The sequence below is a fragment of the Lepisosteus platostomus genome, chromosome 8 (assembly GCF_059453375.1).
Source record: "Lepisosteus platostomus isolate fLepPlt1 chromosome 8, fLepPlt1.hap1, whole genome shotgun sequence".
Classification (NCBI taxonomy): Eukaryota; Metazoa; Chordata; class Actinopteri; order Semionotiformes; family Lepisosteidae; genus Lepisosteus; species Lepisosteus platostomus.
The window spans coordinates 32,484,663-32,508,514 of NC_142618.1; the positions used below are offsets into that span (position 1 = coordinate 32,484,663).

Here is a 23,852-nt window from a genome sequence, read left to right on the forward strand (position 1 = left end):
ACAGGGGACCTGTTTCTCCCAGTCTTAAGTTCTTTAGAAGTGATTGAATCGCATGTTGTGGGGTCAAATAAGACCTAAGACTCTAGTAGGTAATCAGTTTTGAGTCACCAGTAAAGTAAATTGATTGCCATCCTTGTATTGAAATTATATAACAACTGTATATATATATACAGTATACTGTATAAAATACTGACCTAGATGTGTGCACGATTGCTGTATCTAGTTCTACAGTATAATAATAAACTATTTTATACAGCACCTTTAAAGTGGCTTCTCAAAGCTCTGAGAAGGTGATTCTAATATCCTAAAGGATAGGTCATGCAGAGCTTTATAGGTGAGCAGGAGGATTTTGAAGTCCTAAACCTGATCAGGATTCTGGTGGCTGAATTCTAGACATACTGAAGTTTCTTCAGTGTGGATTTAGATACTGCAGCAGGTAGGGCATTAAAGTAATAAATACGAGAGAAAACAAAAGTTTTGACCAGCTTTTCAGTAACAGTTAGCAACAACATATGGCAAAGTATGGTGATATACAGTACACATTACATTCTATATAAAGTTATATAAAGTCAAATTAAGTTTCAGTTCATGCAATATTGACATAAAATCAATTATCTGTGGAACATGGTCCACCATTGTGAAGTAAATTATTTTCATGATCACCCCTCCTTTCCCGTCTGCCTTTAAAAATGTGCTTAATTATTGAAGTCACTCTTTTTAAATTGATATAACTTTAGATTTGGTGTTTGGAACTTTCTGTGTTTCCCAGTTTTTCTTGAATAAGCTCATGCTATTTCACCAGCAGTGCTCACCAAATGCTCTGTCTCAGTGCATCTCCTTAGTCTAATTTTGAAACTCATATTAAAGTACCGTGCAATACCACCCCTCCTTAACAGTCAGATTTATTTCTGTTCTGACAGAAACTTTCATTTGGCAAAGTTCCACCGGAAACTGAGTGCTGTTACATGCAATTCAGGAGCCAACTCTGGGTAGAGATTCATCTACCAGAGGGAGTGTCAAACAAATGTAGACAAATGGACAGTGAAGGGCTAAAACTTTTAAAGAAGACATATTCTTAATTACTGTACCATTATATTTGCTGCCAAGCAGCAATCTTAAGAATATACCTACAAAACATAAAAACTACTGTATATTTATTTATTATATTTAAGGGAACTTGCTTAAAAATTTGAAATGGTTTGACATTTGAAAACTAATACAGAACTGCTGTATGAAATACTGACTTTTGTACTTACAGTAACTGAAAGGCATATGAGAAAATCTCTAAGAGTAAAAAACACAGTGGTCATTGTGGCACACTATCAAAGCTGTTGCTAATTATGTATCTCCAGGTCCTGCATGAAGGCTCCTGTGTCCCTCCTGAGATGTGTCCCTGCTCTCTGTTGTCCCTCTTGCCCTCCTGGACCCTCAATCTGACCCTGGAGCAGCGGCAGGAGGAGCATCCAGCAGGGGCTGTTCTGCAGCACCACTGTAACAGCTGGTAAAGTGAAATATTTCCGAAGTTCGTCCACTGGGACGTAATACAGTTCTGTTCAAGGAACAAGCAATAGGTTTATTCCATGCTGAAAAGAGAAGAAGGAAAACACAAAGTTTCGGCTGTGGAGCCTTCTTCGGGTGTGTACATGTTTGTGTTTTCAGAAATATCACCAGACTTTGCCCTACAGGTATGTTGTCCTATGTCCTATGTTGTGTCCTATATTGTGTTTTCTTTCTTCTCTTTTCAGCATGGAATAAACCTATTACTTGCTCCTTTGCAGTCTATGCATACTGACGCAGCTACCCACTTGAACCAGTTCTGTTCAATCTGATAATCCAGCTGGTTAGAGAGTCTGTACTCTTAAAAATGTACAAATCTGCTAAACTCCATGAGCAATTCTAGATTAAAAACAAAACAGTAAACCAATCAATTCCAAGAGTTTGCCCACTCTAACAACCAGGACAACTAATCATCTTCAGGTGTCTGCCTACTTTATCCATTAGTACACTCCAAGAGTGGTATCTACTTAATCAATTGGTAAAGTTATCAACCCTGGGAATATTCAGAGTTTAAGTCAAGGTACATTGATGTACGTCTTGAGTCTAACACCAATTAAATGAATTAACTCCAAACATCTTTTTTAGCAGCTTCAATAGGAATTAGCAATGATTACATTCCTGCCTTTGTTGGCCACAATATTAGTTACTCAACATACTTGGGCACTATGATACAATGTACAAATGGTTCGGTACAGGCACATACTGTAACTCTCCACTCACAACATTGTATGTTAATACATTGCTTTGGTTGCATACTGTACATGAGGATATGACAACTCAGTTTCATGGTTATTGGTTCACATTTGTTTTCTATAACTGTTCAAAATGCTAAATGATGTTTCTTTTTAAATATATTTTTTTTGTAATAGATTCTTTAACAATCCTATGTGATTACTGCTACTGTATATATGCATGAGACTGAAATGTAAGACTGTGACTGAAATGCTGAAAGAGCAAAAATCAGATTCAATTCCTACAGATGTTATAAAGTATAATGTTGGATTCATAGGGTAATAATGGTATAATAATGTCCAGTAAGAAAATGGGTTTAGAAGTAAGGCTTGATTAGTTTTGGCTTAAAAACAGCCTGTTTGGGAGTCAACAGCTTGGCCATAGGGAGAGTAACAATCTAGTTCACATATTTTCAATATAACAATGCATGTATTTCCATACCTGTTTTTCAGAAGACATTTTCGCTACTACAAAGGCACATTTTTCACTGCCCAATGCAAGACACCTTCCTCATCACATAACCTCCCACAACACAGATCCCAAATGTATCTGCTTTCTTTGAACTTCTACTCATTTTATTTTTTCTTCTTAACTACTGTTTTAGGGTAACTATCATACTGTAACTATTAAGCAAGCAATGGGTTTTTACAATGCTAAAGTAAGAATGAGTAATATTAGATATTTTTTCTGGACCTCAGTAATGAATTGCAAAGTTTTACATGTAAAGTAATGGGAATTTCATTTTCTGTAACAAATTAAGTTAATAAATAAAGGAATGAGTGAATATCTTAATGAGGTGTTTATGCGACTGTTTTACTAAAGACTCATATGACATAAACAGCTTCCTAATGTCAGACCAGAAGAAACTTTACATATTTGCAGTCAATATGTACTGTACTGTATATTTTAATTATATAAGCCTAGAAACTACTTGCGAACTTCAACTGTTAATGTAACAAAACATGAGCTATATGCTCCAAAAGTTATCATAGGACAAACTTAAAATGTAACACAGGTACAGAAAAGTGATACAATATTTTCCCCTTAGCCACAGTTTCGCCATTTAACCTGGACTTTATTTGATATTACCAGCTGTTATTCAAATATTTCTATTGCAGCAAAGCACTTAGGAAGCACATGTTTTTATTTCAATTAGGGGAACTGAGCAAGTTTTGTTGATAAATTTATGTGAAGCGCTGAAAATGCTGAAGGATGAAAACTGTAACATCCAATGCAAAATGTATTTGCTTCATGAATCTTTGTGTTACAGGACTTAATGAAAATACCTTTCGCCTCTTACAGTGTGTGCCAGAGAGGCATCTTCAACTGCAGCCAGAACTCCTGTGATGGTAAGATGGACTCCGCCTTGCATGAACCAACTGGCACTGTATCCTCACTCTTATTACTGTCTGGACTTGAAACTGCAATTTCACACTAACTCACATTTTCTTCACTAGCTTCTGCCTGAGGTGGTGTCTATACCTCTCTTCCCCTGTATTTCTGGTGGCCATGTTGGTTCCTCTTTGGTTTTAGCCTGTTTATCTATGCCCATGTGTGCATCTCTCCCTCATCTGTGTGTCGCAGTGGACTGTGAGTGGGACAGCTGGTCAGCATGGAGCCCATGCTCAGTGAGTTGCGGCTCTGGTGAGCAGTGGTCTAGTCGTGTTCCAACACGGTCCCGGCAGCACGGGGGGGCAGAGTGTGAGGGGCCGGCAGAGCGCAGAAGATTATGCCAGGAACGCGACTGTGGTGAGTGGTGTGGGAGAGGACAAGCAATTACGTCCATATCGGACTGGCAAGATAATGTCTTAGCTTGTACTTTCAGAACATCCATCCAATTTCTAAGTAGAAGTAGAGTCAGAGCCTATCCCTACAAGCAAAGGCACAAGGCAGGGTACACCCTGGACAGGATATCAGGCCACCTTGGTGGTGGTGGAGGGGAGTCCCCATTACCTGTAAAGCGCTTTGAGTGGAGTGTCCAGAAAAGCGCTATATAAATGTAAGCAATTATTATTATTATTATTATTATTATTATTATTATTATTATTATTATTATTATTATTATTATTATTATTATTATTATTATTATTATTATCTCAGGACAAACACAGACACAAACTTGTATATAACTACATAAAACAATAAATACACAGAGATGAAGTCAGGTGAGGTATTTTTGACATTAGTTTACAAGCCCTAAATACGATCACAACTGAGACACATTCTGAGGCCCTCAATCTTGTCTTGTGACTTGTGTAAACCATTCTTGTTGATCACATATTCACTGTACAAGATTTCTTCCTTCTCACACTTTGTCTTTGTTAGCTCTGAGTCCATACTTCTTCAGCCTGTAGAGCACTTTACATAAACCATTTAGATGATCTTAGTTGTGTTTACCTGTAACAAGAATATTATTGCAGTAGCAATATGTACGGGGTATCTCTTGAAGAACTCAGTTCCTTGCTCTTCGCCAGATTGCTGGTGCTGAGGCTATTACAAAAACTATTATAAAGAAATGAGCCCTTGTATGTGTTGTCAAAAACACCTCTGAGGATTCCTCAATCTCCTTTTGCAAGTAAGCTTGAACTACAGTAGGTCAATCTTTGTGAAGCTTTCTCATCCTGCTAGAGAAGCAAAAATGTTCTTGATGCATGGTACGTGATGCTGAACAGTGTGGAGCACAGGATTGTAACTTTAAAATCTCCACACATATGGACGTCTCCAGCTTTTCCACTATTTAAAATGGGGATAGTGGCTGTAGCCCACTCACTCCACTTCACTTTGGACAAAATGTCTGAATTCTCCAGCTTATGAAACCCCTACTCTGCTTTTGGTTGGATTGCATATGGCACTGGGCAGGGTGTGTGTAATTTAGGACTAATGTTTTTATCTAGTTTCATCTTGGTTTTGATCCCTTCTAGTGTTCCAGTTCCTTTTTCAAAAACTTGCTGCAACTCTGATAGCAACTGTGACATATATCTTTTACCATAGTGCCCACTTCGAACTCAAAAGACAGAAAAAAATTCAAAAATAAACTTTATGTGTAAAGCTGAGTGGCAGCACATTGGTACAGTAGTTAATATTGCTCCCTCACATCCTTGGAACCCTGGGTTCAATTCCTGGGGTGCCATCAGCTTGCAGTTTGTATGTTTGCATCCATTTTGTCACGATTATAGTCCCCCCTCCTTAAGGGTGCTCCAGCCCTTTCACGTGAGACTTTATTCTGTGCACCTGTTTCCTATTCCCAGCCCACCTTAAAAGCCAGGCGCTGACGCTCATCCGGGCTCTGCATCTGATTTCCGTATCGTGCGAGTCCGGGACCTGGAAGCGGCTGGTCCTGTTAAGGTTTTAATCTCGGTTCCCGTTCCTGTTCCCTGTCTGCCGGTTCCGACCCGGCCTTCGTGTTTTAATTCCTTGTTCTGTTGGATCTCCTGGTTTTGGACTTACCCTTGTGTTTTGGATACTCTCTAAGGACTACTCTTTTGGATTGTTCGCCTCGGCCACACCTCCCCCGTGCACCAGCGCACCTTGGACACGCCCCCCTGTCTTCAGCCCCGTATTCCTGCATGACGTTTCCCTAGTGTTTCCCCACTTCGTCGGATTGTGTCGTCCGCATAGGGTCCGGAAAGAACTGTTCGTTACACATTTTAGCTGGGTATAACCTACATACTGGTAATAATTGGATTCTGGGAAAATTGTGTGAGTGAATGTTTGTGTTTGTGTGTCTGTTTGCCCTGTTATGGACTAGCAACCCATCCAGGATGTGTCCTGCATTGTGCCCATTGCTTGCCGGGATAGGCTCTGGCTCACCTTTGACCCTGAATTAGATAGTTAGAAAATGGATGGATAAATGTACAGTATTATTTCTTGCAAAACGAGTGATGTTTATTTTAAAATCATTTGGTAGGCCACAAAACCTTTGGGATGTTAAATGCGCCACAACCTAAACAAGGTCAGAAAGCACTACCCTCAGCCATTCATTTCTGTTTCTGTCTCTTCATCTCAGTGGTTAATGAGCTGTTTTGTATTGTCTCTTATGTATTATCTACTACTTGTACAGCACAGACAGTTCTAAAAAACTGCAGCCCGTTATCAATCTTATCTATTTTATTGTCCCAGTTTTCTTCCTATTCTATTAAATATTTAATTACCTCATTTCATGTAACTACTTGTTATGGCAATTAAAGTATTGAACTAAATAGCTTAAATGCACATATTTAACCTCTTCTGGCTTTATAACATATACAGTATTTTAATTTTACACACACAAACAGTATATATACTGTGGTGCATTTCCCACTACATACAACATATACTGTATATTTATAAATTATAATGTTTCTGTACTGAGTATCATGACAAATACAACACTACTAGAAGTCTTACGACTGGTCTGCTTCTCTTAGAAATTATAAATGGTATCTTTAATTGAAGTGGAGCTACAGACATCATCTGAACCCCTTTATTGCACTGTGACTATGCTGTGTCCAAAGCTCGATAATGTAGCCCATAAACAAATGCAGTGCAATCACTGTGCCTTCTACTGTGACAGATTGCCCGGTGGGAGAGAGATGGAAGAGGGCATCTGAGCAGGTTGCAGTGTGTGAGAGGAGCTGCCAGGACATGTACCTGCCTGGCCCAGTGAACTGCAGTGCCCCTGGTGAATGGGAGGGCTGTGTGTGCGACCCAGGGCGTTATCGCAGTGCTAAAGGAGACTGCGTGTTGGCAGCACACTGCGAATGTGAGGATGGAGAAACACCACGCCAGGTAAGAAGATTACTTTCTAATGCAGCAAAACATTCCAGCTACTTGCAGGCAGTTAATCCTCAGAGCTCACATTATTACTTCCCTTTCTCTTTTCTTCATTATTTCCAGGCATACATTTTCATCTGTCTCTCATCCTTAGTTTTCTCTTATTTAGTCTCTCACAATGTTAAAGGTGTAAGGGTGCAGTATAAATTTGACTCTCTCTCTTATACTGACTTACTGACAATACTGACTTTTCCTCTGACAGTTTTTCTTTTTGGGTCTTTTATCTTGTTAGCTCACTACAATATTCAAGATCTACTGTAAGTCCTGCTGTATATCGCTATTCAACCAATTCTCTCTCTCTCTATTTCAGGCAGGATCTCAGTGGTCAGAGGGCTGTGCAACGTGTCGCTGTGTCAACGGACTGAAGGTGTGCGAGACTGGTTGCCCTCTAGTGGAGTGTGTGGAGGTGAGGAATCCTTGGGTCAGCAGGGAAGTATTTGATTGGCTATTCTCACAGTGAAGGAGATTCCACTCAGGTTTTGGAAGTCATTGAGGGGTGGAGTCATCAGAAAGATTTACCTGTAATGTATGCAAATCAGCATTTTCACTTGGTAGCCATCAGTGGACAACAAAGCATTAAGAGTATTCTTTTTTTAGATGGTCTTGTTGCTGTGAGCACTGCTGCCTAGCATCTTTTGGGTCCTGGGTAAGATACTGGCCTGGGATGTCTTCTGGGTTCTGACTTCCTTCCACATGTTTCTAATTGATGTTTTTAAATAGCCTTTATTGTGTCCTAAGGTTCTTGGTGGCTGTGACCCTAAATCACACACACCTCCATCAGTCAATACTTGATGAAAGCACCTTTGACAGCAATTACAGCTGTGAGCCATTTTTGAATATGTCTCTACCTAAGGTACTTTGACAACAAGGATGGTATTTTTTTCCCCCTATTCTCCTTTTGAAAACTTGAACCCATTCTTTCAAGTTGGTTGTGGTCTGTTTGAATGGCATTAATTTTCAAGTCTTGTTAGAGATTTTCTAAAAAAATTAAATAAGGATGCTGATTACACTTCTCCAGAACATTTACTATGTTCTTATTAAACCAGTCTAGTAGAGGTCTGGCCTTGTGCTTTATGTCATCATTCAGCTGAAAGGTCTGCTGAAAAATCAATCCCAGTTTTAGGTCTTCAACCGACAGGAAGATGCAGATTTTTCTCTTGCCTGAATTGTACTCCATCTATTTCCCTCTCGATCTGAAGAAACTTTCTAGTTCCTGCTAAGAAGAGTAACCCCATAACACAACACTGATCACACCATGCTTGGAAATAGGTATGGTCTTGACCAAGTGATGTGTTGAATTAGGTTTGTGTCAGACATTATCCTTTGCATTTAAACCAACAAGTATAAAGTCTAGTTTTAGTAAAACGGCTTTTGCCACATTTATGCAGTGACACGTGATTTGTTGCCAACCCCAGGCAGGATTTGAGGTGGGATTGCCTCTCTGTCATACAAGACTGATTGTGGCCTGATCGGAATATTGACTCATGGGTATTTTCCCCATCTCGGCCATTGAAATCCAATTCTTCACATTTGACATCATGGTGGATCCCTCACTAGTACTGGGTAATCTGTTGTGTGTCATTTTCTTTATCTCAGTGTTCCAGATAAGTGTATGTATATTTAATTGATGCTGTGCATTCCTGGAACTGGCTGGAGTCAGTCTGGCCAAGTGCAATGAGCTTCAGGATTAGCAGTCTCAGGAGACTTTTCTCTGAGCCAAAGTCTAGGCTTTGCAATGCCTTGTGTTGGTACAGTAGTAGGGATGTGGGTTGCTTTGTTATAATGCACTTAATGTTTAGGTGTTCTTATTTGAATTAGTTTGGGTGGTGGACACGGCCAGTGTATGGAGTTTTTTTGTAATTGTTTCATTAATTTACTCGCATATATTCTGAATGTAAGGATTCTTTTTCTCCAGATTTTGGATCTCTGGAGGTTTGCATTGTTGTGATGTGTCAATAGTTTAGAAGTAATTGTTTATTCATTGGTGGAACCCAATCTGCTGTTTAAATCTGGGTATCAACTTCAATGACATGGCTGGGTAGCTTATACCTGACTCCAACAAATCTTGTGTAGAGATTTTCCTCCTGTTCCCAGTCTCAACAAATTCTATCTCTGTATATCTCACTTTCAGGGGGAGGTAAAGGTGGAAGACCCTGGTAGCTGCTGTCCCGTGTGCAGGAAAGAGTTTCCAGGTAAGAGGAAAGATGGTGCCCTGGTGTGGTTTTCAGTGTGTGTCACCGAGTTCAGGTTGAGCTGGGACACACAATGACAGAAAACAAAGAGTGTGAATTAGAGACAGCAGCAGAGGAAAAAACAGTGTGGTGAGAGAGACCAGAGTAAATTTGTAAGGTCTTTCATTTATGTCAAAGTCAATAGGTTAAGGAAAAGATTAGAAAAGGTTATCTAAAGTGCATGCAGATGTCAAATTCAGATTCCTATTCATATTTGTAGCTCAACAACAATAGTTCTGTTCTTTCTGCTTTTCACATCCCTTTTGCTGCTTTATCTCCTAGCATATTGACTCAACACCACTGATGGGTACAGATTCATATAGTTTCCATTTCAGTTTTTTAGCATTTTAGAATTATCACCACCACTAGATGCACTAGAAGTTTTAGCTCCCCTTGAACTGTTTCAGAAAGGAGCTGTTCCACTTGGTCACTCTTCCAAAACCAGACTGACCTTGGAGACTGTTACCCAGTTCTGAGTCCCCTACAGTGATTGTGTGCTGTTGTTTAGATCGACATTTTACAAAAAACAAAAATGCTGTCAGATCTCTTCATATCAAACTTGTGTCTAAATATACTCTGCACGGTGTACGCGAATAACTTCCCTGACAGCATGACTCTGCATGTGTGCGTAAGTGTTTTATTGCCTCAGTGGTTCATTGTCCATGTGCAGAAGAGTCTTTACTTGTACTCTCCACTTCACCTTTATATTTTCTGCCTGTGCAGAAGAGCCCATAGCAGTCTGCCGGCGCTACACAGAGGTTAGGAACATCACCAAGGGAGACTGTCGCCTTGACAACGTCAAAGTCAGCTACTGTCGTGGACGCTGTCTGTCCATGACCAACGTCATAGCAGAGGTGTCTTTTATATCATGAAGTGTTTTTTGTCTCTGTAACTGTCCCTTCTTTTATCTGCAATTCTGGGTTTCACCCCATTAGACTCTAGCCACTGTGTCTATATTGTCCATTGCACCCTATCAGAAAGTCTGTATATCTGCTACAATGCCTTTGTCTTAAAGTCAGATGATGGTTTCAGGTTTCCACATCGTAATTCATATGACTGTGTCTCTGTTAGTCCTCCAGAATCAAGTTCATCCCAGAGCCACTCTAGTAAAGGCTGTATGATAAAAATATTAATGAGTCTCCTATGGGTGACTCAGTCTGCCGAGCTCTGGTAGCAGGCAGTGTGAGTGTATTTTCAATGTGCAGTCTCTAGGACCCCCGTAAGAGAAAGTCTCACTCAGTGCCTCTGTCATTTCCAGGAGCCCTATCTGCAGGCTGTGTGTGAGTGCTGTAGTTACCGACTGGACCCCCAGAGCCCAGTGCGTATCCTAAGCCTGCAGTGTGAGAGTGGGGAGACAGAGCCAGTTGTGTTGCCTGTCATCCATAGTTGTGAGTGCACCAGCTGCCAGGGTGAGTCTATACACTGCATATTACCCAGCGTTCTCTAGGAATGCTAATTCTCACAGTGATCACTCTACACACTTGCCGTCTCTCTGAGCACTGAGAACTACTACACCATCCTCACTGATTCTCTCATGGCCCTGCACATTTTCACACACATTCCCACTACAGTACATCACAAGTACACAGCTCCAGCCTCAAAGGGAAGAAATGGTACAAAGTCTTGCAAGACCACCAATAGAGGCAATTCCCAACTTTTAGTCTGCAAAGTTATTATAGAGGGTGATGGGGAAAGAGAAAAGAGAAATGTGGAATCAAGATTTAGTCTTCAGTCTGTCATCACTCCAATTTGACATCCCATTTTCGACATCAGGAAAGCAGTATCAGCCTTATTGAACTACTCCACATACACAAGTTCACAGGCAGCCACAGCAATGCTTCAGAATCTGTTAAGGTGACAAATACTGTAAGCATTTAACCTATTTGTAATTGTTAGATCTAGAGGAGAGTAAAAACAGTAGCATGCGATGATTTGAAAAATTGTAAAGAGGTACCTAACCTTGAAAACAATGGGAACTGCAGACCACTGGAAATCTTAGGAAATGTTACACGGATCAAACCAGGACAAGAATTAGTTCAATCTGGAAGTTAAAGAGGTACTGTACATGAACAGAGGGACTACTGATTGCATTTCAAACATCCTTTTCAGACTGTAGTTTCCACACCTACGGTAACTAAGAATTAATATTCATGAAACCTTTCGGTAAATTTTACATTTTATAGTACTTTATGTGTAACTTTAAATATCCATGTTCAGTAAATCCATACAAAAGACTGTAAATATAAAAGAATTAGCTTGCTCATGACACAATTAAGTGTGTAAAACATTCAAGGGCATTAAGATCCAGCAAACCAGAATTGCTAAGTCCATATTTAACTAATGAGAAGTATTTTCAGGAATTACATGTTCAAATAACCCCTGAAAATACTTCACACTATTTTAGATTTTAGACTATTGTATACAGTATTTTGTGACAAATGTGTCATTTTTGCCGAAATCCCATTAGTGCACAGCAAAAACAACTTTCTCTTCACTGTCCCAAGACTTTTCACTGTGCAAGAGCTCCATAAAAAGAGTGAGAATAGTAAAAGCCCAGAAAGCATGTCAGTGTACACCAAGTCAGGGAATGTGGGCCTTCACTAACCTTGGGGCGTAACTGTGCTTGCATTTCAGGGGGAGACTTGTCAAAACGTTGAACATGCCCTGAAGGAAAGGTGACAACACAGTCTTGGACAGACAAACTGTGTGTGTCAGAGCTCCTGTGCAAACCTGCGCTGTAGTCTGTAGTCATTATATGACTGTATCCCTTTTATAGAGTGTGTTATTAAACTCTCTGTGATGTTTATTCTGTACAGCATTTTTTTCCAATAAATATTGAGCAAGCTGTGCCTTCTAGGATTGCATATTTGCTTCCTGAGGGTGACTCATGTGGTGCTCCAGTATGTGGGAACAACTCTACAGTCTCCCCGCTGTGATCCTGGACCACAGACGCATAACTCCAGCACAGAACACACTGAGCAATCGATCACTCAACACCTGCAGTTAACACCAAGAGGGAGGTATTACAGGACAGGTGAAATAAAAGCTTGGCATAGGAAATTGTTTACCATTCAGTAGTTTTTAATTAACCATATTAGGTTATGTGCTCAAACCTGAAGAAGGCTCCATAGCCGAAATGTTGCGTTTCTTCTTTTCAGCATGAGTTATTTGTTGTTTCTCATCACACTATTCCAAAGCTTGCAATCATTTATATTCTCCCTCTTCTCCATTCCAATTACTTTCTTTATTATTTCTCCAAAGAGAAATACCTTATTTAAAGAAAAATGGAGCTTATCTGCTTGAAGGAGGATCTTTTGTTTTTGTTGGTTTTACATTCCGACACACACTTTAGAACACATCTTAGCATTCATAATTATATTGCAATATATAACCAAAAGCAGAGCTCCCCCTAGTAGAAGAGGATAGGCATTTACTCCCATCTTTGTCTCCAGGCCTCAGTCCTCCTTTGACTCCAAAGACCTGATGGAACTCACAGCCTGTTGGAGATTCCAGAGAATCTGGCACAATTATAAAAAAAAACCCAACATGTAACACGCAGGCACAGCAATTTCTTCTATTTCTCCTTTATTCAGGTTTAATAGTCACATCACTAGTTAACAATTAACCACAATAAACACTTCTTTCAAACAAAAAAAAATCACAATAGAACCCTGTAAATGACGAATACAGGTTTATCAAACATATGCCATTGCCTTCTGTACTCTTATTATTCTTTGTTCCATCAGGATTTTTATACATTCTGGGCACTTTCGTAGCAGAAGCAGGCCTAGGGGGCTCCTTGCACCATTACTGGAGCCTTGAAATAACACACAAGCCAACTGACGACACGCGCAGCTCTCGCACAGGAGCTTGGAAGATGTCCTGGCAGTCAGTGGCCGTGTGTGGGGAGGGCTGGGGGTAGGGCGACGTGTGCTGAAGGATCGACTGCATTTAGCTTGTCAAAGGTGCACAGGGGAAATCTCTTTTGTTGGTGAAAAGGTTCAGCTTTCCCCATGTTTCAGGGCCCTCTATTCCCCAGTGGCACATTAATTAAATACATAAGTTCCTGATTCATTTATTCAATCCCTTTTTGAGAGGCTAAGAAACTGAGCCCTGAAGTGCAGATCCAGTACTTTAAGACTCTGAGAGGAAGGAATGGGGCTATGGAGTGGTTACAACACCCTTCTGCCTGGACCCCCAAGACACACGTTGCCAACCCCCCTACCCCACCCCTGCTGACACTGCACTTATCAACAAAACACGGATCGTGCAGATTTGTATACATCTGTTAAAACAACATTCTTTAACTGCAGCTCTTGAAATGGCAGAAATAGCTTTGAAAGAGCCTCTGTAAATGATCAAGGTGCATGAAAGTCAAGAGTTGGACAGAGAACCAAAAAAAAACAGTGTGTTTATTATAGTGTCTATATAAATAGAAATGCATATATTCCTATACGCCTGTGAGGATATGCAAAGCAGCATTAGAAACTAGGGATGGTACAAAACGGTAAAATTGGCCGCAAAACAGGCACAACAAGAAGTCTGAGAATGACCGTGGCACCAAAAATCACAACATTGAAATTCACGTATGAAATGCCTAAAATTTAGTCACTGAGCAGACTCGCTATCAGGGAACTAAAGACAGGTTTACAACAACCATTCTCGCTAGTGTTAGACTAAAAAATAGATCATATATATACATTGTAAAAAAAATATCTACAAACGTCTCATCATTCAAATTAGCGTCTTCAACCTCAATTCATCTTGGAATACAAGAAAATTATTGCATTTTGTTCAGACTGGTTATTTCCCAGAAGAGAGATTTGCAACAACCGCCTGCCTTTTTTAAAAACTTTATTACAATGGAGCTCTTAGCATTATGTTGCTGCTCTTTGCTTCTTCCAGGGAAAGCGGGGAGGACAATCCATCTGCTCTGTCCTTCAAACCTGGGAAACCCACTGCACATACTGTGTGAAGTTAATTTTAAGCTGTATGACTTAACACTGTATGCTTCTCTCCCATCAGTTTTCTCTTACAAGATACTGTACTTCTCAGTAACCTAACTGTTTGTTCTGCCTGAGTGACATATGCCAACTGTAACCTGTCCTGTTCAGTCAGAGGTTGGTTTTTAAACTGTGAAGAACTACTTATACTACAGTATGAAATGCACTGCTGTGTTAGTGTCCATCAATGAAGTAAACCAATTCATTTCCACTGGACTCGGAAAGTTCAGTATAAACAGATGGGGAGAGGAAGCAGGAGCTGCAGCAAGGAGAGGCTGTGTCTCTTTCTTGCCTTCTCCCGTCCCTCTCTCCTTCGTCTAGATTCCAGGTCAACTTCTCTCTCTCTTTCTTTTCTCCTCTCTCTCTCAGCAGTCCTGACTTTGATAACTCTTTGCCCTTCAGCCCCTGAAATCGGGGTATTTTCTCGTCAGCTCAGCACGAACTTCAGTTCTGGTCAGTCCCGTGCAAGGCTCTACTGTCGGTCTGTCTGGAGTCCCCACCATGCATTTCACAGCTCAATCCCTCTTCACAGCTCGTAATGCCACCCCCAATCAAGCTACTGTCAAAACAGCATGAGCAATCTTGCAAATTAACTCGGGGTTTACACTGCTACCAGGTCTATGTTGTCACTTCTGAGTGTCAGTTTAAAAATGTGTTCTGAGAAACATTTATCACGCAACTACAGTTTGTCATGTCATTACAGATCACAAAATGAGTTGCAGTGCATTCCAGAAGGGGAAGGTCAGAGATCCACAAATTGTTCATGACCTTTAAAAAGTGTAAAAGTTAATTTAGCAAAGAAACTACAGCTGACCATTGAGATTCTTCTAATCAAATGTTAAAAAAAAGTGTTTTGTGTATAAATAGGACAACTGTCAAAAATAATTACATGTTGTTGAATACACTATAACCTTATGATTTAAGGTTTTTCATTAATCTCTAAATATATCAACACAACCATTACTGTACTCCACTAATGTTAATGGTCATCTTATATTTTCATGAAAATTCTGTTTAGGCTGCACACAGAGCCATCCAGTCAAATCCACCTGCCACTGTGGGTGAAGTCTGAGAATCAACTGAAGATCTCATACAAAAGGATAACTACCTGTGACTTATTGACTATAAAAAAATTAGCAAGCTGGATGTTGATCATCATCAAGATATTCAAGGCTGATTGCTTGGTTGTTGCTCTAAAAGATGACACAAGCACCGTTTGCCAAAAGAGCTCCTAAAAGTAATTTTGAAAGCCCAAACTTCACCAAAGACTGGAATTACCAGGATATCTCCAAGAATACTGTTCAATGTTCACCTCATAAAATAGGTGTCTGCAGGAGATTTGGATAGCAACATAAAAGAGACCTCAGCAAACAGGAATTAAAGACCTCCTAACCATATATGGTGGTTGAATGGTGTAAATTCTGCTTTTCAGATGTTCCTGTTGACAGTATGTTTGGTGCAGAGAGTTGGGGCTGATATTAAGAATACCATGACCCTCAAAACATCAAAAAAGATGTTCTGTTCTGCTTCACGACTGTTACTTGTTTGGTGTCCTTGTTAAAACTGAAGGATGGACAGATTACTTTATATCTGAACCTACCTCTGAAATCTTCTAAGAGGAAGATTAAGTTTGGTCACACATGGACTTTCCAACACGACAGTACAATAGCTAGGCAGGAGCTGAAGAAAGCACATTACAAATATAAGCCACTCAATCTGATGAGGTACTCCAGAGAGGAGTGGTCAAAAACTTCACTTTAGTAAAGCCTGAACCTATAAAAAAGGCAACATGGCATGGCTTTTTGAGGTTATCAAAGCCAAAGGAGGAATTAAATACTAAATACAGATCACTGGGGTGTGAAGAAATCTGAACATTCATTTATAAATGTAAGACAATATTTTTAATAGGCAAGTTTTTGATAAAATACTGATGGCCATATTGTTTTTATTTTTTAAAAATACTTAACACACAGCTGTTTTCTCTTTGCTAATTCAACTTAATCAACGGTATGATTACATTTGGAGACAACTGTACCTACTGTAATGTGCACTTTTAGACAAGCAGTTAGCAAGTGAAACAGTTTATCTTACAGCTTTATCTCCCCTTCTCTCCCAAGTTCATTTTGATCACTGGTAGTGCCAACACTTTTATTGCCTTACTTTAATTTAAACTAAAGGGAAGAGCTTTCTCCCACATCATTTGGTGCACTTCAGCACCAAGATCTAAGAGAGGTGTCTGTTCCAAGACATGAAGTACACCCCCATCCCTCTCCTTCCCTCCATCACTTCCAATGTCCTCCACCTCATCACAGAACAGAGCTGCATTCTGCTGAGTTCCCCATTCCCTTCTGGTTAAAAGGACCATGAAATAGTTCAACTCAGCTACTTAGATCCAACAGAACAGCAATTCAATACTACACATCCAGTACAGCAAAATGTTCCGCTGTGCTTTAGCCAGGTAACTCTTGAAACAGAAAATGTTTCATTTGCTGTTTCATTGTTAGACAGGAGACCCAGTATTGGTGGTAAGTGTCACCAGGACACCTGTGCTCTGACTGAGACTTTCACCAGAAAAAGAAATTCCATGTCCTGACTCTAACAACTATACAACACTAACCCTGTAGTGGACAAGCTGTAACATTAGTGACAAATGTTTGTGAATAGCAGCTATTGAAAAGGCCAGAAATGAATGCAAAGAGCTACAAAACAAAACTATCACTTTATATAGTGCTAAAACATAATAAAAATAATAAGACATCTGATCACCCCACTCCAGACTCTATCTTTGGTCTGCATATTGTTGGCATGATACTTTTTTAATTCTAGCACTATTATATCTCCTAGTTCAAAATGCTTTAAGGTGAATTTATATACCGAGACATGTTTTAAGTTGCACAGCCGCCAGTTTCTGGGTGGTGCTGGTGTTATACTGGGTCTCAGTGCGTTAATTCAGTGCAGAGCCTGACTGAGGAGGTAAAGCAGAAAACAGCACTGTGCAGACAAACACAGTAGACGGGAAGTGCGTATGTAATATAGGACCCCAGGTTTGGAAAAAGTGCCGCACTGGGCTGTACCCCTGTGTGAGAAACTGGTGGAATATCTCTAGAACTCAGCTCTGCTCTGCATCTCAACCATCTGTCTCCCTTCAACTCAACACAACTCAACTGTCTCACCTCAATGCACTCTACCACCACAGCAGTGATAGCTACACATCGTCACCACAACATACCCTACAAATACTAGAATTAAGGTCTCCTGCAGCAAGCTGGTCACTGCAGAAATGAGCTCATCTGCACTTACCATCATTAATCTTTACTTCCATCTTTTGGTGTACAGTATATCAATGATTCTTTCTTCACAACTCCAGCAGCGACATACTCTATTAAAGGACTTATAAATACTTCTCCAACGAAACTAAATATTTTTACAAACAACCATCACATTTTATTACTGATGTCCTTGTGTGCTTTGGTTAATTTCTAATGTGCAGATGCTTGTTTGCATAACACATTTCCTCCTTACATCTTAGTATGATGGTGTCTGTGGGATATCTGACTAATCTAGTTATGTCAGAAGATGTATTAGTGATTTTAGATTTAGTTTCTCAGACAAGTGGTCATATGACCTTTAACCTTTCTCCACAAAGCATAACCCTTACAGAAGCATCATTCCCTCACACACTGCAGCAGGCAAGGCTGGGGTCTACAAGTCGTCTAACTGGAAACGTATCTGAATATCTGTGCACTGTCTAACATGTGCATGCCTGAATTCTCCCACCTTGAGCAAGGACCATAGTATTGCTTCAAGAGAAATACATATACAATAAATAAAAAAAAACAAGTCTTAACATAGCACAGGTCATTGTTACATTAATTATTCAAAACACTTCACCACAAAACACAGAATTTAAAGTATGAAGTCTACAGTTCAAATAGTCTACATGTGCTAGTTGCTATGAGTGTTGTTTGTGGGAGGGAGAGTGAAGTGTGGTGTGAGGGTTGTGAGGTGGGAGAACAAGTCATGAGTTCAGGGATTGCATGACTACTCAACAGGCAGACTGTTATGGGGGGAACGCTGCTCTGATCACTTCTACACCTCAGGATGTTTTTGAGTTAATGGGTAAAAGTGCACAAGTCATTCGCTATACGAGCACTAGCAAGCTGATGGAAAAAGGCAAATAGATTTATACCTCTCTAGGTTTTACACTGCTGATATAAGAAGCAGGTCTGAGGCGCAGACAGGGCAGGGTATGACCATGGGTGTGTACTCTCAAATGGATGGTGTTGGCCCAGGGTCTAAGACTCAGATACTGCCAGTGCCTGTTAAGGTCATGCTCTATGCGGCACAGCATTTGTCCTGAGTTTATACCATGGATGAGGGAGTTGGGCCCAGGAAGGACAGGGTCTATAAATAAATACAGCCTATCTAACTAGGTCAAGGTGTTTTAGGGACAGTGGCTTCTCAGAAACCCCCAGGCTATTCTCGCATGGCCACATTCCCCCAGCTCAAGAGCTGTCCGCCATGGAGCTCCTGGTTTCTTAACCTCACAACTCAAAAGAGAGTGAATTAAGGAAGCAGACTGAGAGAGAAGACTGCATAAGCAAACAAACGAGAGATGGTGACAAGGGGAGTGGGAGGGGTGGTGTGTCAGGCGGTAATGGGGAGTTGAAATCAAGTTCCTTGTCCTGCCAGAAACCCGCTGTCCCCCTGTCCCAGTGTAGTCACGTGAGGGGGGGCTGGGGGGGAGCGGAGGAGGCTGTAGGACCCCAGAGAGTCACTCAGAGAGACACTGCGGTGCGGGGGGGTAGAACTGCTGCCCAGGGTGGAGCGAGAGATGATGTCTGCGCCGTGGTCCGTGCGTGCCCGGGCGTTCTCGCGAAACGTCAGCCTGTGAGATTCAATCTGCAGCAGAAAGAGGAGTGGGAAAGACGAGAGAGAGAGAGAGAAAAAGGGAAAATGGGATGGCAGCAAGGAGGGAGGGGGAGAGAGAGATGGATCGCGGATGGGGTTGGAGAGGGTAAAGTGACAGCACAAAGTAGGGTTAAATGCCTGAAAAATAAAAGTCAACACATATTCTTGGGTCAGGGGAATGGAAAACAGAAACAAAACAACAACACAACAGAACTAAAAGTGTATGAGGACAGATGAAAATAAAGCTGCGCTGCAGTCTTTTGTGGTTTCCAGGGACAGTGAGAGAGGCCTGGTCACCAGTAGACACAAAGGGGAATGCAGACACAGCTATAGCCTGGGAGAGTGATAGTGTAACACACAGCAATAGACTTATGTCACTTTGTGGAGGAATACATTAGCTCCCCACTTTCCACGCACTGTTTTTTTAGGGGAGTTTAGCTCTTGAAGCTGAACATCACTTCTCAATTGAACACTTCTCACCACCTCAGAGGATCATACGTGGATTTTGATCTTGGGACAATACACTGATCTCTACTTTATGCGAGTTTCTAAAACGTCAATTGGCTCATACACGATTGGTAAATAGGGGACAGATGTCTGTACAAAGTGAAACACGTGTTGGCTTTATGCGATTTCTTCCCCGACATGGTTACATTTTGCATGGTGGAGTAACACAGCTGAACGAGGCGGTCTGTGGAGAAATGCACATGATGCTCAGCTGTGCTTTGTTTTGGAAGTGCTAATTGGGAGGTGCTCCTCAATTCTTGTACTATTTTCACTAAATCTTCTGCATTGCTGTAAATATGAGTGGACGAGGTGACTAGAATGTGTCTAAGAGGCGTGCTGGTGATAAAATTTCAGGTGGTGAACTTTTACTGTAGTATTTATTTATTATTGTAGCCTGGTATCTTGTTGGAAGCACACCCAGATAATTAGTATGCGCCGTGGTGCAAGCTGGGAACCACTGTTGGGAGATGGTCTTAGGGCCCACATGCTGACCACTAGCTAACCTTAGCTATGTAACTCCTGTTTTTTAGGAAATTGTACTTGGTTGGTTGATGTCTACTCCTGTTTTCTTCTCAAAACCCTTGACCCTTTGCTGCCCTTGTGTGTTTAGGTTATTGTTTGAGGGGTTTATGGTCTGTTACCTGGTAACAGGCTGATGGAGGCCTTTAATAAAGAGTGCGTGTGCAATTTAAATGTCTTGATGTTGCCCGCATGAATCGTTCCATAAAAGCTACACTATGAATTTCATGTTTAAACTTTGTAAACATTTTTATTAGGATAAGTAATACATTTGGAAAAGCTTTGTTTAGGAATTGGCTTAGGTTTTGAGTGGTCTGTCCCTAATCCTATTTTTCCCATAAGTCCTGTAATTTTTATTGCACGGTTTTGCATAACGCAAGGTTTTACAGGAATGCATCTATCGCATTAAAGCAGAGAAGCCTGTATGCGTTTTTCCCCCCATGCATTAAAAATGGTTTGCTATGTGTTACATAACCACTGTAGAAAAATAAAATCAGCCAATGTGAGCAAATAAAGACAATAACTCAACTGAAGATGATGAGTTGGAAGTGGTGGGGATCCCCGGTGTTTCGAGTTCAGCTGTGTGGATGTCCCTCCTCACTGATGGGGAAGGTTTTGGTGCATTGATGCAGTGTGCAAACTCCTCAGCAGGAGAGGCTGCACTGCCTGAGCCGCACTTTTGACTCTACATTTTCAACAGCCTCTCAGGACCTGATTGGACACCTGCAGTCTGAATTGATCTGGACAGAAGTAACTTCACTGAGCTCAGCTGGAATGTCCAGTGATGATAACAAAAGGCTGGGAGGCTTCTGGGAGACTCAAAGTTACTCTCACAATCACACTGAATTTGGTCATTGATTTCAGCAAAGCTTACTAAGGGAGTCACACAGATATGTTTTTTGAAGACAAGGGGTGTGTGCCGTTTTCAGAAGATCCTGGGCTGCTGTGAGGGAAGGCCATCTAAGCTTGCCTGGAGGACTGTGATCTGAGCCGCATTACTGACACACAGCCCAGGGCAGCGCGAGCCTATGGAGGCAGGTATCCAGGCTGAAATTCCTCCAGCTCCCTCAGCACCAGGGGTGGGGGGCTTGCTCAGTTCAGTCCCAACATGGTAGAGAGAGAGAGCACGAATTTGGGGGAGGGGGCACACTTACTTGTCTCAGGGATGTGTGAGTCCAGGCCCTGGGAGTCCCTGTGCCCGTCGCCCCCGCAGGGCACGGTCTCCCTCATGCCATTCTCCTGTGCCACGCTCCCTGTCGGCGCCTGGGCCAGGGCGCCATTAACAGGAGCCCCATCTCCCATTCCTGCCTCCTGCGCCCCCTCAGCCTAGAAACACAGAACGGGGGACAGTGGGGTGTCAATACGAGGATGGGAATGGGATGGAGCGGAGAGGGATGGGAGGGGAGTGAAAAGGTAAAACAGAAATATTGAGAAAACCATCAGGGTTCAATCACACAGCCAAAAGTGCCATCTGTAGGGTCTTCAGGAGTGAGCCAGAGGGAGACAAATGATACTGTTTGATTAAAAAAAACACATCCTGTCCACAATGGCCAACAGGATCTGTGTGAAATGTGTGAAATGGCTCCTCCATTACATACTGTAGCATTACCAATATTGATGTGCAAAATAAGGACCCATCTGGACAACGTATACAGCGGTAAACATGGAGTCCTATCACACTCTGTAAAAAACAGATCAATCAGCTACCAGGAGGCCAAGCCTACTTCTGCTTCAGAGGGGAAATGTTTTCGTAAGAAAGCACACTGCTGTTTACAGGTGTACGTTCTCTGCATGGGTGGGTATGGTCACTTTGTACAATAATCTCTTGTTTCTCTTGATATCACTGTACATCACACAGGGTTAACGTAAAGAAGTGTGGTTTATGAAAAAACACACAAACCACTCTACAGTATGTTGAGTTTTCTTTCAAAGACTATCAGCTATTAGAAATAGCAGAACAGTTTGATAAAAACATACTATTTATATGTATAGTTTATGGAGCTCTGTGCGTTTTGTTTGGGGTCCGTCCAGATATAATTTTCACTTTATGTTTTGATTTTTGATGAGAATAGGAGCTCAGAGAGACAGTATTCAGGCTGGAGCAATTCTATACATGGGTCACTTCTCTTTCTCCTGAATATGCAAACCCACTTATTGATGACATCAGTGATTGAAGTTTGCGACACTGCAGCTGTGTGATGCGCAATAAAGAGGGGCTTGGCTTAAGAGCAAGCTCTACGTTGGAGGCATGGATTTATTCGAACCCTGAGCTGAATTAAAGACCCACAGAGCAAAAGAGGTTAGGGGGTGGTGAGGATGGAGTGGTATGACTGTCAACAGACAAAACTGGACAATAGCAGTCAAAATAAAACCAAGCCTATCAGATTCAAAACACTGAGCTGCTGAACCCAATGCAGCCTAAAGCTCAAACACTGAGGTATTGCGCACTACAAAGGAAATTCAGAAAACTATCGAAGTACTTGAACAGTAACTGAACTGAACTAATTACTGCCTCTTTATTTTCCTCTTCACAAAACCATATGAAATAGATCTGTGACAAAAAAACTTTATGATCTGAACTTACAAACTATCGCCCTCACTTAAAGTGACTTCTGTTCTTTACAACCTGCCCTAGCTCAGACACCACTACACAGCTCATGTATGGGGAAACCTCAATGGCTGAGCTCATTTTAATCAATAATCTAAGGGAGCAATGGACAATTTACAGCATAACTAATGAAGAACTAGAATAAAAATGAAAAATGGATTTAGAAGCTTTGGTCTTCGGAAGATGAGAGCTTTCTTTTTGGTTGTAACAGCAACTTCATTCATTTTGCAGTTACAAGCTGCATCTACTGGGAGTTAATATCCACCACAAATGTCACAAGTTACATCACACTGGATCATAAGTAAATCCAGAAGCACTGTTATTATGCTTTTATTAAATTCCACAGTTTAATCAGAGACACAGGTGCTTCAGAGAAAAGTGCTAATAATTGGGCATTATTTTTTTTTAAATAACTTCTTTAATGATTTTAGTTTTATTGCAGTCTCTCTTCTGCGATAATAAGAACTGAAATCCTAATCATGAACAGCAGCTTGTCACATTGGATCTACTCACTGTAGACTGACTAACCTGAGGTTTTAAACAGCAATGGCACTGTCACAATGACTGCGTTTCCATGCTGTCTAATTACAATAACAAACGTATGATAGCTCATCTCTGTAAGCCTCGGACGTGCTTTTATCTACTGAAAAATCAAACACTGTGCATTTTAACCTAGAAACTGTATAATAAACAATTACCCTTGCTTGCCCCTTTATTAGTGTCCTCCATCTGAGGGACTGCCCAAGTGGATGAACCAGGAACTAACAGTCAAATTCATTTCCATGCTACCGATCAGGATTAAGCCATTATCAGACAATAGTTTTGAAGTTCAGCAGCAAAATCAAAATATTATGAACACACAACTACTTTTGCTCTCTTGTAACACAAAGGACAAGCCTGTACACCTAACGATGACACCTCATCTCACAAACTACTCAGCATGTGTGTGTATGAAGTGAGCAAAGTGATGAG

General features: G+C 41.0%; 2 protein-coding genes across 13 annotated transcripts in view; one reads left to right on the forward strand and one right to left on the reverse strand.

Annotated features, from left to right (window-relative positions):
* sspo (SCO-spondin) overlaps positions 1-12,177 on the forward strand; it is a 130,347-nt gene extending 118,170 nt beyond the window's left edge. Inside the window, exons 107-115 of the mRNA XM_088644421.1 lie at positions 1,353-1,501; positions 3,592-3,638; positions 3,874-4,038; positions 6,842-7,056; positions 7,412-7,507; positions 9,233-9,293; positions 10,056-10,186; positions 10,591-10,741; positions 11,967-12,177. Of these exons, the coding sequence (XP_088500547.1) occupies positions 1,353-1,501; positions 3,592-3,638; positions 3,874-4,038; positions 6,842-7,056; positions 7,412-7,507; positions 9,233-9,293; positions 10,056-10,186; positions 10,591-10,741; positions 11,967-11,989 (1,038 nt within the window). The 3' untranslated portion in view covers positions 11,990-12,177. The remainder of the gene's footprint in view (positions 1-1,352; positions 1,502-3,591; positions 3,639-3,873; positions 4,039-6,841; positions 7,057-7,411; positions 7,508-9,232; positions 9,294-10,055; positions 10,187-10,590; positions 10,742-11,966) is intronic.
* A 6,920-nt stretch (positions 12,178-19,097) lies between these two features.
* LOC148657229 (microtubule-associated protein 4) overlaps positions 19,098-23,852 on the reverse strand; it is a 99,855-nt gene continuing 95,100 nt past the window's right edge. For 11 of the 12 annotated variants that reach the window (XM_088643190.1, XM_088643199.1, XM_088643194.1 and 8 more), the window contains 2 exons: positions 21,427-21,598; positions 19,249-19,384 (listed from right to left, as the gene is read on the reverse strand). In XM_088643190.1, coding sequence (XP_088499316.1) covers positions 19,377-19,384; positions 21,427-21,598 — 180 coding nt within the window. In that variant the 3' untranslated portion in view covers positions 19,249-19,376. The other variant, XM_088643193.1, reaches the window with a different exon arrangement.